We start from the raw sequence: 15,878 nt of genomic DNA on the forward strand, positions 1-15,878 counted from the left end.
ACCTTGGGTCGTGAACAGCATGGAGGTCCCAGGTTCGCTTGCTGTGCCACCAGCCTTGCTATCACCCTGCCACAAAGAGAAGGGATCATGTACATGCTCACAGGCTGTTGTGAGTGACGGAGATACAGAGTGAGTGGAGGTGACCTCCTCGGGGATCTGTGCTCTGGCTCCGTAGAAGGCCTCCTGTGGCCGTGATGGAGGGGAGGCCTGGCCTGCGGGGCTTGATCAGCCACCACCATGGTGGAGACAGGGCACCCACGTAGGGCTCACTGACCTCCCTGCCTTGCATTGCGAACTCTGGTAGCCAGTGGGAAACTACAGCTGCTTCCAAGACAGAGGTAAATGAAGAAAACAGTGTGAAGTGGGTCATCTGGCCCACAGGGCAGGTAGAGGAAGATGGAGTTGTTGAGCCCGAGGTGCAGTGGCCTTCACCGGTAGCCGTGTGCTTTCACAGGGGAGTGGTGCTGATGGGTTAGGGTCCATATATGCAGGACCTTACAGGCCTCACTCAGAGCCTTCGCGTTTGTGCTTCCTGTTCTTCCTGAGAAGTGCACAGGGCTCTTTGGTGGAGGCTGCAAGTCATGTTCATATAGCACCCCGCTGTTCCCAGAGTGCTTTGTTGATAACTCCGCAGCGCCTTCATGGTGCACTATGACCCAGGTCCTGCCTTCCTCATTTTACAGATGGAGAAACAGAGGCCGCAGCACAGGAAGTGACTTATGCAGGATACTTAGTAAAGGAGGATTCGGGTCTAAATCTTCCCTCTTTCTGTCTTTTCCTCTCATTTTCCCGTTCCCTTTTCCTTCCTCCCTCCCTCCTTTTCCTTTTGCTGGGGACTGGACTCAGGGCTTTAATTCTGCCTGGGCTAGCACTCTACCCCTGAGCTACACCCTGTCCCAAGTCTTCCATTTCATTGTGCTCTTCACTGCTATTAAACACTGCTTCCCAATTTCCAAGGTCTCTGCAGTGGCCCATTCTGTCTCCTGTGCAAGCAAACCCCTCTGTCCCTCCAAACTTGGCCACTTTATAGGGACACACCTTCAAGGTGCTGGGAGACAAACGCCCCCCAATTAGTTTTGTTTCCCTGGTTTAAAAACTGGACTGTTTTATCACCATATATAATAGCCCCCTTGCAGTCGCTGTGCTCTCCCATTATGGACCTGTCAGAGACCAGAATGCAGCTCCTTTGTTGTTCCTATTTTTTGCTGGGCTTCACATTTTTAATCAATGGCAGGTTCATTCAGTCCGTTCTATAAGCATTTAAATGCTTGTGTGCATTGATCAGGGGTGGAAGAGAAGAAGGGCCCTGCGCTGCCCCAGCAGAGTGTGACACCTAGAGAGAGGGAGACAAGTAGTTACCAGAGAAAGCTGTGTGATTCTGTGATGTGTGTGACTGTTAGAAGGAGGGGTCCTGAGTGCCGTGGACACGGGGACAGTGATCAGAGCGGGCTTGCGGGAAAAAGTAACGGACAGGGAAGAAGAACATTCCACAACTGATGAACCGAAATGTGTAAAGCAGTAAATGAAATTGGTGACTCTTTAGCCAAGCCAGAGCTTACCTATGCCACAGTGCATCCAGAGATGCATGTTTCATGTGTGGTCAGGATGACACCTGTGTAATCTGATTGGTCCACCTGATTTGGCTTTTCACTGTTCAGATCAAAGCTGGGCTCTATAGACTAGACCCCAACACTTGAGTTAAAGGATCCTTAAATGAAAATCAGCATCGTTGGGCCCTTTGAGGAAATAACGATTCTATTTTAGGGGCTCTCATTTGGGACCTCAGCAGTATGGGACCCCTTTGAACACTATTGTGTGCCAGTCATAGCTTCAGATGTTAGGGCTTCAGCAGCAAAAGAAACGAAATTCTTCCTCTCGTGGAACTCACACTTGGGGAGGGCAAAGCAACCACTACACAAATATAAATATGAATATACATATATTGTGGTCCCTGCCCACATGGTTGCCCAAGTTCCTTATGTACCAGAGAGGAGTGTTTTGAGGAGGATTAATGACAGTGTGTCTTTTACTGTAATAAATTTTAAGATTTAAATATTCACCATATATTTTTATCAGACCTCACGTATGACTTGCAACACTTAATATATGTAAATGCTATGTAAGTAGTTATCGCACTGTATTGTTTACGGAATTAAGACAAACAAAAGTCTGTATATGTATAGTACAGAGGTCACCAGGGTAGGAGCATTTTTGATCCAAAGTTAATTAAATGAAAGGCATAGAATCCGTGGATAGAATCGCGACCATATACCAAGAGGCGCTCAGTGGTGCTGTGGAATAACATCCCTTCACAATTGAAAGTTACTTGCTCTTTAAATTAAAAATGTATAATTTCAGAAAATAGTAATACCTTTAATGTACACATTAGTGTTTCTGACTTGTATTACGGTGTCTGATTATATCTCTCAGATGTTGCCAACCAGTACTGGCTGTGAAGTTAGTTGCGGTAACCTCAGTCTCAAGTTTTGATATCGCTTCTAAAAGTCCCTATGAGTGTTATGAACATTCATTTTGCAATTAAACACCTATGAGCCAAGTATGTACAAAAGAATACATGGCAGATTGGAAATAGGATATATGTTTGGTTTTTAGTACCCGTGTGAGAATGAGAATCTGAAGGATGATTTTTGTGCTAGAGAGGAAAAAATTGTGGTTGACCAGTTGAAGGGGAGGGACATTTAACAAAATTATTGAAAGTATTTGACAGTGTCTCAAGCACTAGCCTCTCAAATCATATAACATGTTCTTTACTGGACAAACACCCAGTGCTGTCACAATAAAGGTGTGGTGGTACTTCAGGACCAAGATCATGCTGAAAAATTTGAAACACGTAGGTGGCTTTTTTTGTGTGTGAATTCCTGGACGTTAATCTTACTGTCATTTTTCTTCCAACAAGGGGCAACTTAAACCCACCTAAAATATTCATTGGATACATTTTAACACATTTGGCTGTCTACTGTGGTTAAAATTTTGCATCAGACATTAAGCCCTTTGATTTAATAAAGAAGCCAACAAAATAACCAATAATTAAAGGGCCCTAAACAAATTAAACTTTGCATTTGGATTCTCTAAACCTTTGCTCCCTACAGACAAGTACATACGTACATTTCTACCGTAGTTCTCTCCTCCATCATGGCGAAGGCTTACTGGAATCATGGGGTGCTATGATATTTTTAGTGCAAGAAGAGAATAGGCAGGACAAACACAAACAAAGCGGCCAGGTGCAATGCTATTTTCTGCAGTGATTGCTTTAATCCTTACCACGGGTCTGTGAGGCAAGCAGTATTATTGCCTTCTACGAAAGAGGCTTGGAGAGGCTTCTGACTTACACTTGTGCCTCCAGCCATCTTTGAACTCCCTGGACCCTCTCCCAAGAGAAGAGGAGTCCTGATTGCACACCTGGGTAGCAAGGCCAAGTGCCTCCTTTGCCTCCTCCTCAGCCCGGGGCTGCCTCCCTAAGTAGCAGCAACTTTTCTTGGAACTCACTCTTAGGCTCACTACATGGGTCAGAATTGCCGTCACTACACACTTCACATTTTTGTTTTTACCATTGTCTGGCTTCATTTATTTATTTTAAAAATTTTATTAGTATGTGTTTGCAGTCCATAATGATTACATCCATCATGGGGAGTTGGTACAGCTACATAACATGTCTTCATTCTTGTTTCCTCCCCTTCCACCACTCTTCCCTCCCCCAAGACTTCACACCATGAACAGCAGTTGTACTAGTGTATCATTATTAGGGAGGACCAACATTTTTTACCCATTTTCTGTGTGCCAACGCCGAGCATTGTCTTGTGTAATCCTTATGCAGTACTGTAGTTTGCACAGTGTGAGACAGCCAGCTGACGTTGGAAATGGGATTCAGATCCAGGCCAGCTGACTCCATATCCTGAGATTTGACCCAAAGGCGGGATGGTCCATTTGAATCTGAGTAGCCTGTTGTAGCCCAAGGCTATACGGGCTGAGAAAGACTCAAGGGGCAGGACACCCCCTGCTGGCCCTGTGTGCTGTGTACCCCAGGTGCACCAGGTGGCCGCGCTTCCTCGAGTTGGTGGTGGTTCATTTTGGTAGAGAACCAGCAAGTCAGTCCCTCTGTTACCTTTGGCTCCACTAGAAGCTAAGAGAAAAACAGCAGAGGGTGAAGAAAGGAAGACAGACTCAAAAACAGAGACTATTTTAGAAGTGGTTAGCAGTGCTTGAAAATACACTGTACATGATTTCACTGTTGCACATCAAAGGACTTCAAGTGTTAAGAGCAGGATTCCCCACCCCGGGGTGGGCTATTGAAAAGAACTTGCCCTGAGTCAGGGTCTGTTTTCTGCAGGCCCAGTTGGCCAGCTGCTGCTTTATACACATAAAAACTTATCTTGGCAAGCTGTAAGCTGCATCCTGTGTATGCCTAGAGCGTGATTTTGCTGATAAAGCCTAGCGATCCCCAGCCCCAGCCCCAGCCGTAGCCCTGGGGCATGGCAGCCCCCTCCTGCTCCATGGCCCACAGCCCCCGTCTGTTCACACTGCCCAGGCGTCCACTGTGTGTTCCCTGCCTGCTGTGGCTATGAGCAGGGCAGGAGAGCGGAAGGATTTTACGTAGGTAGGAGTCACAACCAGAGAAGAGGAGATAATTCTCCAGATTTTGCAGAGGCGCTCACTTGCCCCAAAGGAAGGAAAGTCCCATGATGCAGTACAGGAGCACCTCCCCCTCAACCTTTCTGTGCTTGGCATGGAAATTCCTTGGGGGAGTCACCCGCAGCACTAACTAGCCTAGTCAGGAGCACTGTTCACCCAGCATTTTGACCCAGGCTGTCACTGTGTCCAGTCTATAAGCAGAGGCGCAGTGGCTCAGGAGCACCAGGTAACTTTATCAAGAACGAACACCCAGAGTGGGGGCTGAGCAAGCGTCGGCTCCACTCTGTGTCCTTAACCACTTCTCTCCACTTTCGGAGAAATACAGACACGATTCATAAGTAAAGCGGCTGCCCGCAAAGAATGAGCTTCCTGAGCAAGGCTGGATGCTGCAGGGTCCTTTGTATTGAGTAGTTAGGCTGGGCTTTCTTCACTGAGTTTCTTTTCCATCCCCTGCTTCTGTGATCTTCTCAGGGCTTGGGCTCAGGAGTGAGGGAAGCAGTGTGACTCCAGCCACGCTCTCGAACACATCTTCTGTTCTACTGCAGGACCACCCTGTGCTCCTGCAGGGAGGGGCGATGATTGAATTCTGCCAGCTGTGTGAGATGTGGGCAGATGTTTTCACAGCTCCACCTCAACTTCCAGTCTGTGGCGTGGACAAAGCATCACTGTAGTGATTCCATCCTGAGCATGAGACACATATTTTTTGAACCTGTCTCACAGTGCTGTAGTGGGAAGCTGAGCCAGAGGTGTGTGCAACCACCCGGCTTGGGACAGTGTGCACACCAGCTAGTTTGAACGCTGTTGCAAGTTTTTAAAAATAAATTTTTTTTGTATAGGTAGTAAAGTGATATAAAAAACTACAAGTGTAAAAGTGGGAGGGAGATTTCCCTTCCTTCCAATTCCTGTTCCAACTCTAAGAAGGTAACCACTGCTATTGAAGCTGTCTTATGAATCTTTCCGGAGATTCCCATAATATGAATATATATTCTTTTTTTTTTTTTAATATATATTCTTCACCCCACCTCGCTTTTAAAAAGAGATTTACGTGCACTGATCCACTGTGCACTGCAGGGAGAGGGTGGCTACAGCAGCTTGGAGGGGCAGGAGTGGAAAGGACCCTGCTGGTCCAGTGATAGGAGAGGACCACCAAGGCCTGGGGACCACTGGGCTGTGAGAGGCAAGGATGAGTGGAATGACCGCCTCCAGGGCGAGTGTGCTGATACAGTCTCAATAGTCACGGATCTGGATCCGGGCAGGAAGCAGCATTGCTTAGAACTGCTTTAGTGATAATGAGGTTACTTCTCATTCTCAAAGTGTAATTGATCTGGGACACAGGAACTTAGAGTTTAAGTAACTCAGCCCAAGGCACAGTTAGTAGGTGGCAGGTTGGCTGTTTGAACTTTGTCTGAATCCAGAACTAGTGGTGTGAGGAATTTTGGGGGAGTGACAGCCGCCACCACAGAGCAAAGTCCTGTCATTTACAGGTGTCATCCCACATGTCGTCCCACAGCGTGTGAGAGGTAAGGCTGACCCCGCTACCTGGGAAAGTGGGAGGGTGGGATGTGTGTTTCACAGTTGGGCATTTGGACAAACAGGAACGCTGGGACTTGGATTTGGGCTCCTAGACAGGAGAGAATTCCTGATTGTGGCCTGGGCTTGAGTGAGGGCAGCACCTTTGCCCACAGGGAAGTGTGCGGTCTGGCCCTTTATCTTCATTCCTAAGGCCCCCAAGGGGCTCTGGGATGTGGAGGTGGGAGTCGGTGGTTCTCAGCCTAGGGGAGCCCATGTTCTCCCCTCTAGCGAGCAGCAGCCCTCTGGCCAGCCCTGCTCTGAAGTTTTGCAGCTACATCCTACAGATGACCTTGTTCTTTTCCATAAAACACTTGGTCGGGGGGGAGCCAGGGGTGATTTAATTTCCATATCTTTGTAGCTTCTTGTAAGACCTAAATTTTTAGATGTATTGAAATTCCTATGTCAGGATACAGGTCCTGACATTGGTTTGGAATATGTGACCAGAACAGCTTAAAGGAAATGAAGCACTGATGAGACCTGTTGCAGAGGGCAGTGGGGCTGGCTTGTGTAGGGCAACTGGGACGGAGAGGTAAGATCAGAAGCAGTGGGCCAGGGCCAAGTTGCAGGAGGCCCTTGCTGGCGTGCTGAGCAGGCTAGAGAAGGGTGCATATCACTAGCAAGCTCCTGAGCCCTCAGAGTTGCTGAAGCCGTTGCTGCGTCTGTATCCAGAGCTGCTGGCTGGATAGTTCCAGTTTCTGGTCCTTCAGAACACTGCCTCTTTCTCTCCCCTAGTGCTGGGCTTGCATAGGGACACCTACTAGTAACCTAGCACACCAGCCCTGGGGCAGCGCTTGAGAGCCTGCCCAGAACTTACAGGTTACATTTCATCTGACCTTCACACTTGACCCTGCAGATGCACAGACCAGGTGCCATCCCTGTGTTCAGGTGAAGAAGCCCAAGACTAAGAAAGGCGGAGCAGCCTGCCTCAGGCCACGCAGCTCAAAAACAGCAGAGCCTTGGTTCTGACACGTGTGTCATTAATGTGTCCTTCTCGTGCTTAGAATAATTGGTCAGAAAGTACACTTGGCCTGCTGGCCTCTCCCAGGAAGGATGCAGCCAGGTGCAAGGGTGGGTGTGCTCAGCCTTGGGGCCTCTCCAGCTTTTTCTCCTGTGTTCTCCTGAGCGTGGTCTTCCAGGAGGATGCAAGAGGCAGGGTGTCTTCCAGGGTGGAGGCAGCAGTGGGTGTGGTGGGGACCCCTGGCCTCTGCAGTCCTGCACAATGCTCAGCACACCCGGCACACACCCTTCTGTGGCAGCATCCACACTGGGAACTCACCCTCTTTCTTCATGAGCCTTTGGGGATGAGGCAATTGAAAGCATCTGGAAATCTGGGTTTTATGGACGTTTCACAGAGGCCCCGCCAGGCTCCATCTGCTTTCCTTGGCAGGTCAGCTCCCCGCCCGCCCTCCCAGTGGCTGTCCACACTCAGCCGGTGGCCCCTTCCAGCTGCCCTTCTCCTCCCAAGGAAGCGGCAGCCTGTCTCTCTGCAGAGATGGAGGTGGAGATGGGAGGACGCATCCTGGTGTGAGATGTGGGAAGTGCTTCCCAATGACGCTTCCTTCTGGGAAGGAAAAGCAGAGGCCAAGGACACAGCAGCATGCAGGGCCAGCTAGCCAGGTAGGCCAGATGAGGCTGCTGCCCTGAGCAGTGAGCCCAGGGTGGACTCGCTTCATTCAGATTCACTTTCTCCCCGGTACGAGCACAGGGCACAGCTCTCTCCAGGCCCCCGCCACTAGCTGAATGTGCAAGGCTTTCTGGATCCCTCAAGCTCCCCCCTCCCAAGTCACTTTCTTGGCTGGACTCCACAGCCATTCTCTGTTCCTGCAGGGCCTGGGGGACATCAAAGGGGACTCAAGCGGCCCTGGAGGTGGCCGCACAGAGTCCAGGCAGAAACGTGACAGGAGGCAAATGTGGGTGATTTGTCCTTGTTCTGTTCCAACTTGTACATTAGCATCCCTTGACACGAGCTATTTGTCTTGGTTTCTTTAAATTCCTAAGTGGATTATAATTTTTATTTTGGTATTATTTGACAGCAGTCATTTTTCAAGGTTTTGCTGCGTGCTTCAAATACTTGGAATTTTTGGGACAAGTTTAGGAGAAGATCGCCATCTTCAGGTCAGGCAGTGAAATGCAGTGTTGCGGCTATGGAAGGGCACGGATTTATTTATAGGGTTTTGCTTTGCTTTTCCCCAAAAAGAGGCCACTTCATCAAAGGTCTCTAGAATAGAACAAATTATCTGTCCTCTTAAAAAGGGGGAAAAAAGAAAGAAAATAAAGTCCTAGTGGCTGCTTTTGGAAATTGAACTGTTTTGCTTTTCTCATCTTCATGATGGGCAGCTCCCCCACCCCACTTCACAGGGCAGACTTTGCATCCCAGAGCTTAGGGTGCGGGAATCTGGAGCAGGCACTGTGTCCCTGAGGGAAATACAGGGGCCAGGCCACAGCTCCCCCTGTGCATGTCTGAAACTTTCCTGCCTTTATTTCTGCTTTACGTTGTAGTATTTCTGTTCTGTAGCTGTCTGAGGGACAGCATTGACTTCAAGATATCTCACCCTGAGAAACATCACAACTACTCAGACTAATAGCAGTGACGGATTGTGTGCTGGGCGCGGTGTTATGTACTTCCCCTGGACCCTCTTTAATCTCCAGTCTCCCGCAAAGTAGGGACCGTGACTCGCCTGTGTTACGGCGGTGGTGGCTGCGGCGGAGAGGGCTGAAATCTCAGCAGGGTGATTCGAAGTGGCACCAGTGCCTGGGTGTAGACCCAAATCCCGACTGATGCAGAGTCCAGGTCTCCTCGCTCCTGTCTGCAGCCTCCCTAAGCCTAAGCAGCAAAAGAGGGGCAGGGGCCAGGAAGAAGGGGACTTGTAGAACAGCTTTTGGAGTGAAGGAAAGTCCTCCGTTCCACCCCAGGGAATCTAAATAACCCCATGTGAGCAAACGTGTTGAGTTTTTAGGGTTACGGTGACCTTCATCACCATTTGCCACTGCTGCGAAGAATAACTGGAGGGATGACAGCAGCAGAAGGGGAAATAGTGTTCCCCACGTCGCAGTAGAAATCTGTGCAGTAAGATCTTGTCAGCTGCTCCGGAGCCACAGGGCCCTCCTGCTTGAGGTGGAATTTTGCTGACGTGGCGTCTGTCTTTCTGGTGAGCCGCACACGCACCCAGGCGCCCACCTCCTGCTCAGCGCTCCCGAGTACTTGAGCTGCAGGAAAGCTTTGAGTCTGACCCAGGTTCCTTTACAGTCCAGGGAACTTGTGGCCAACCTAGAATAAACATCCTAAAGTCATATTTTTGTTTCCTTCTATAGTTTTTTCTCTTCCTAAAAATGCCCATGATGTTCCAAGTTAGTTTTTGACTGTTTACTTAAGTTAATAAAGTTAATACTCATGCGTTGTGTGTAAGCCAGATGGAACCACATGATCCATAAAGAAAAGCAGCAGGCTGATGCCCTGTGTCTGCTCACTGTCCAGTCCGGTCCTTCAGGACAGCTGTGCACAGCTTCGCAGCCGTTTCCACGTGTATGTGTCCGCGTGTATAACTAACATGCGTGCATGGTATCCCATCCGTCAGCTGTAGATACACGAACTCCTAACTATGGAAGCTAGGGTTTGGCTCTCTAAAAACATACACTTTGCCCACCCATGCTTCTGTTTCACTTACCAGTGTAGTTATACCCCAGCTTTTAGTTTAATTGATATTTAGTAGTTATGTTACAAACCTGTGTACGTTTTGCATACAGCAGTGTGATAGAACCATTGACTTAATTACAAAACTTTATATTGCTGGAGCATGCCATTGCCTTCCTTATTTGCTTGTTTAATTTTTTAAAAGATACACTTACACAAGTACTGTTCATCCCCGGTGTTTCTAATAGAACTCTGCAGACAGCTGGGTGAATTAGAATCCCCTGGTGACATTCCCCTAGGAGCCCTCGGCCTTGGCCCCTCGGGACTGGTGACCAGCCAAGTCCATGGCTAGTTGCTGACTTGTCTGGTTCCTTTATATTTCTACTGTGAGGGGCCCATCTTTTTTTTTCATTTATTCTTTCATTTTGTAAGGAATGTATCCTGTAGCTACCTGAGAAAAGTTGGAAGAAAAAGTCAATTTTCTGACCTTTCCCTTAGAGTGGATCTACTCATACACATAATGGGTAACTAACTTAGTGGTCATCATGGTTTTTATCTTATATTTGGAAACCTTTTTCACATTTTCTAGGTGGATTCTGCATTGGTTACCCTTGTTAATAAATAATGCTGTACGTGTAATGCTGGAGAGTAAAGTCATTCTTACAAAATTAGCGGGCGAATGCTGATGCAAGTTCTGTGACACGCAGGAGAGGTAGTTGACTATTTTTAACATCCCCATCTTCTCTATAGGAATATATGAGAACATATTTATATAGGCAACGTGGTTCTGTCTATAGGAGTAAGAAACTATTTCTATTCAGTTACTTTTTAGAGCCTGTGAAGATAAGCACCTTGTAGTGGTAGTTCATGCATTTCCTGTTTCTGGCATAAAATAGATGGTGAGTATCCTGGTGGTTGTAAAATCCTTCCAAGAAACATGCAGTATGAGTACTATTTCTGTTGATACCTTTGATATGTTGAGGATTAGTTGTGCTTCTTCCAAGTGCCTGTGAGACTTGCTAATTGCATAAATCAAAGTTAACCTCTGCTTTGGGTATTAAGGAAACCAAGTCTTGGGGTTTGACTTATGTGACTCATGGACCTTTGCCCTGTTTCTGCCCAAATAATTTTCCTTTGAGAGCATGTTTTTCTGCCCAGTCAAATAGAATTACCTTTTTTGGTCTTGTGTGCCACCTGTAGTTTAGGGAAAGGGACTGTTGGTGAGAAAGTGGGATTTATGTGGGAAAGAGGAAGACATGTAACCCTCTCTGGGTTTCTTGCCTTAAAGGAGAAGGGGCAGGATGAGAAGTAGTTACAGCTTCACCGAATGCATTTTAGGTTTTAATTTCATTAAAACTTGAACGCCACATGTATCAGGTAGATTTGTCCTTCCTCAGCCTTCTGGATTTGGGGACAGCAAGGTTTCTGACCTGTGCAGGTTGAATTGAGGGGAGAACGAAGGTCTGTTTGTTGCAGTGCTGTGTCTCCAGGACACCTTTTGTAGTCTTTTTTATTCTTAGAAACAGAGTCACCTCTTGGCAGGAATCAAGCCACTCGGGGGCCAGTGGTTAGGGTCTGATTTCAAGACCCCAGCTTGGAGAGGCAGGGCCTGATTTCCTTCGGCAGAGACAGCCTGCCCCTTCTGTGTTTGTGTCGCCTGGGCATGGAGCTCACGTCCTCAAAATAGAAACCCTTGGGGTGAATCATTTCATTTTCCTGAATTCTAATTTAATGCCATAGAATTTTGGAAACTGTTTAGCTTTTTAATTTTCTTCTTCAAATCAACTTTCACAAAAAGTGGATCAGAGTTGGAAGGGCTCTGACAGCTTCTTTTGGGAGATGGTGTGGTTGGTTTCTGCAGCAAGTGCAGGGCCATGGCCTTGGCAAACCCACATTTTATTCTTTTAATTTTTAATTTTTATGAGTTCGTGTGTGCGGTACATAGTGATTACTGTGGGGCATTAGTATATGGATCCACATTTTATTCTTTACTCCACGACTATGGCGGATATGTGACCTTAGTCACCTCAGCTCGTTTCTAAGCTCGTATTTCATTTGTAAAATTACTTTGAAAAATCTGCTATGACACTGTCATGAGGATTGCCTGAGATCTCTCTGTCTCTCTCTCTGTTTCTCTCTGTCTCTGTTTACACACACACACACACACACACACACACACAGCACCCAACAGACACAAGCGCTTGTCTTTCCTTCAGCCCAGGTGAGAGGCCCCCAGCTGGGTACCAGGGGTTTGAACCATCACACAGCTTCACGACTTGATTCCAGCTCTCGGATTATTCATGTTTATTTTCTGTTCTCTAGGCAGGAGGGAAAGCTAAAGTAGGAAAGTTCTTTTGCTTTTTACCCTAGGATCTAGTTAATCTCACACAATAATAACCCTAACGATAGTAATCTTAGCAGCTACAGCTTATTCAACACTCCCTGTCGGCCAGGGCCTATGCCAGGCACCCTCTCTGCATTATTTTCTTTAATCTTCACAACAGTTCTGTCTCATAGGCATTGTATTCCCATTATACATATGAGAGAACTGAGATTGCAGGTTCAGGTCTGGCTCCTGTGTCCATGCCTTGTTCTCAGCACCTTGCTTTTCAGCAGCACCTTCATGGGCCCCATTGACGTCCGATGCAGTGTACCCTCATTTACCTTCCTGACCTGAGGACAAGGAGAGAACAGAACTGTAGACCCCTTGCCATTCCAGCAGTAGGGGACGGGCATACAGTGTCAAGAGCAAGAAGATCAGATTTCACAGCGTCTCTACTCCACCCTGCTCTGGCCTTGCCTGAGCTCAGCCTGGAGACCTGCATTCAGTTCCCAGATGTCCCTAGGGCTCCGCTGTGCTCCACTCTTCCGATGGACTCCCTGCCCACAGGAGGCGACAGAACTGAGGGAAATAGCGCACCCAGCTGTGGGTAGGCTGGCAGCTAGCTGTAAGCAGGTGTTGTTAGTAGAACTTGAACAGATAGACATGCTGACCGCCAGGCATCTGGCTAGAGGAAGGCCATTTGCTTCACCTGAGCAGTCGTGTACTCCGCGTTCATCTTTTCATCTCTGGGTGCTTTCACTCAAGGATGTAAGTCCCTGACTTTGCCTGTTTTAGTTTCTTCTTTGGCCCCACTAATGAGACTGCAGCTCCTTAGCCATAACTGTGCCTCATACCTTTCCATGGGCTGTTGATTGTAATTGAAAAGGTGACATGACAACATGTGAGAAATTGCTTGACGAGACCAGAGTTGTGTTCTCATAACCTCATCTCCGGAGCACGGTGGCTTTGACTTTGCACTTCTTAGTGTCTTTCCTTTCGGGCACACGCTTCTCCCGTTGTGGCTCACAGAGTGTATTTCCTGAAAGCCACCAGGTGTCACCTCCCTGCACCTGGGCCTGTGTCAGGGCTGGACGGGTTCCTCTCTTTCATTTCACCGGGAACCTTTCCAGGCTTGGAAACCTTAATATAGGTCACACTGAGGTTGCCTAGGAGCGGGCCAGGCCCTGCCCCAGAAGGTGCCGGCCAGGTGACACCACCCACGTGTGGGACACTGCCGTTCAGTGCAGTGTCCAGTCTCCTGCTCTTCTGCGCCATGGCCATAGATCCACTGGCATGGAAGGCCATGGATTTAATCCCGGCCTCCTCAGGATGTACTTGCAGGGTTTTGTGATCATTTGAGTTTGGAAAACTTTGGGTTCCACAAAGTTTTAAAATGCTGCTTTTTATCAGTGGGGTTTTTTGTTGGTTTTTTTTTTGTGCTGAGGATTGAACTCAGAATCTTATTTATATGAGGCATGTGCTCCACTGCAAGGCTGCACTCCCAGGCCCTGTCAGTGCTCTTAATATGCTAATATTCACATGCATCTCAGAGATTGGAGGATTTGTAAGAGTAATAACAGCTATCATTTACTGAGTGCTTACCTTTTTATTAGATCCAGGACGCTTGCTATAATAATCCTTACATGCAGTGTCTCATTTAAACCCCTAACAACCCTGAGATAGATGCCATCACTGCTTTTAGACTCCAGGGGGCACTTACCCGCTGTCCTTTCTAGTACTTTGTTTTTGTTTTTGTTTTTTGTCTTTTTGAGATGGGGTCTCACTGTGTAGTTCAGACTGGCCTTGAACTCACTTTGTAGCCCAGGCTGGCCTCGAAGTCAGAGCAATCCTCCTGCCTCAGCCTCCCGAGTGCTGGGATTACAGGCGTGTGCCACCACACCTGACCCTGTCCTTTTCTGTTTGCAGTGGGCACAGAGTCTTGTGCTGCACAAGGCTGAGGCTGAGTCCGGACCCCATGGTCTTACTTGCCAGTGTTAAGGGCTTCTCCGGGAGGAAGCTTTGACCCAGCTTTCCATTACTTGCGGCTTCTTTAGGATTGGTACTCAGAAGAACAGTAGTTGGTGAATTGCCGCTGTAAGTGGGAATGACAGTGGGGACTGCTACATGGAGAAGGGAAAGAGGGCTTCTCTTGTGAATCCTGTGGGTTTTGGAGCCTGCGCACCCTTGGGCTTCACTGTGTCATGTTCAGTTGATATTGATGTGGGCGTGGAGGGTCTGGAGGAGAATGTGTACAGCAGTGGTATCAAACCGTCGTTCTCAAATGTGGCGGGAATTCTTCCAGGGAACTTTAAAAGTTACTTATGCCTCACCTCATCCCAGGGATTCTAGTTTTGTCTAGATGGGATCTAGGCCTCGGTGATTTTTAAGTGCTTGGGGGTTGGGATGCACATTGGGTTGAGAAGCTGGGTCTGGAGATGTTCCTTTGTATTCCAGTGACCACATCTTACACCAAAGCACGGGAAGAAAGTGTCCTTTGTAAGTTAAATGGTATCACAGAGTTCGAGGGATTTTTTTATTAATGAATGACTTGTGTCCCTTTTTACTGGCCATGTACAGCCTCGTGGACCCAGTGTGCTTGTGAACAATCACGTGTTGAACAGCCCTCAGGATAAAGTTTCAGATGGGTTCCTAAGGGAGCTGGTGACACAGAGTCTGAGCATTCCGCCTCCTGCTAGAAGAGGGAGGGGATGTCACTGCTTGCACGACTGTCCACAATTGCGGCTTGGGGAAGTAGGGTGAGAAATGCACTCTGGGTGATGATGTTAACTAACTACACACATTTTTTCACTGGGCTTGCTCTGTGAATAATGGCCATGGAGGAATGTCACTGCCCTTTTCAGTCAGGTGAAACTGGGCCATAAAATTGTGTCTTGGTTTGGTACCTTGCACTTATGCAATTATTTATCACTGTGTCTGCAAAAAAGCCTTTTGAAGGCATTTGGGGAAGTATATGACCATGTCGATAAAATACAATGATTGTTTTAACCCTAAGCGCTAACGGCTTTTCTTAACTTGCTCATCTTTTTGAAGGCACAAACCCTAACTAGGCTGTTGAAGGCCTAATTCCAGAATTGCAAGACTCCCGCTCCTACCAGTCCAAGACGATGTGCCCCGGCTTGCTCAAAGGGTTTGTAATGGGAATGTTTCTGTTGGTTTCTTACAGTACAACAAACACCTCTTCGTGCACATTGGGCATGCCAACCATTCTTACAGTGACCCATTGCTCGAATCAGTGGACATACGTCAGATTTATGACAAATTTCCTGAAAAGAAAGGTGGCTTAAAGGAACTATTTGGAAAGGGCCCTCAAAATGCCTTCTTCCTCGTAAAATTCTGGGTGAGTACAACCTTGCCGTGATTGCTATGGTTTGTGCCTACAGGCTCGCATCTTGTGCGTGAGCACCGGTGGCCGTGGGTCCACACTGGCAGTGTCTTCTTGTGCTTCTCTGCACTGGCCAGGGACTGTGGGCTCACACAAGTGGGCTGTCCTCATCCTGAACTTGTGCATCTGCAGGGTGCATCCTGCGGCATTTGCAGTTTCTGCCCCGCTGAGGGCGAGAACAACCAGCAGCCTCTTCAGGGTTCAGGGTGTACTTACACAGCGACTCTCAGGTGCCTGGAGTTACAGTGGAAAATACGGGCGACTGTGACCTTTTTTTTCTTCTCACCCCATTAAGCAAA

General features: G+C 47.8%; 1 protein-coding gene across 10 annotated transcripts in view; it reads left to right on the forward strand.

Moving 5' to 3' along the window:
• Tead1 (TEA domain family member 1 (SV40 transcriptional enhancer factor)) overlaps positions 1–15,878 on the forward strand; it is a 174,714-nt gene that overhangs the window by 123,335 nt on the left and 35,501 nt on the right. For 8 of the 10 annotated variants that reach the window (XM_013511983.1, XM_013511974.1, XM_013511975.1 and 5 more), the window contains one exon: positions 15,361–15,534. The exons of the other annotated variants lie outside the window; for them this stretch is intronic. In XM_013511983.1, coding sequence (XP_013367437.1) covers positions 15,361–15,534 — 174 coding nt within the window. The remainder of the gene's footprint in view (positions 1–15,360; positions 15,535–15,878) is intronic. 10 annotated transcript variants of the gene reach the window in all.

Source organism: Chinchilla lanigera, unplaced genomic scaffold (assembly GCF_000276665.1).
Source record: "Chinchilla lanigera isolate Chin_1 unplaced genomic scaffold, ChiLan1.0 scaffold00013, whole genome shotgun sequence".
In the NCBI taxonomy this organism is placed as follows: domain Eukaryota; kingdom Metazoa; phylum Chordata; class Mammalia; order Rodentia; family Chinchillidae; genus Chinchilla; species Chinchilla lanigera.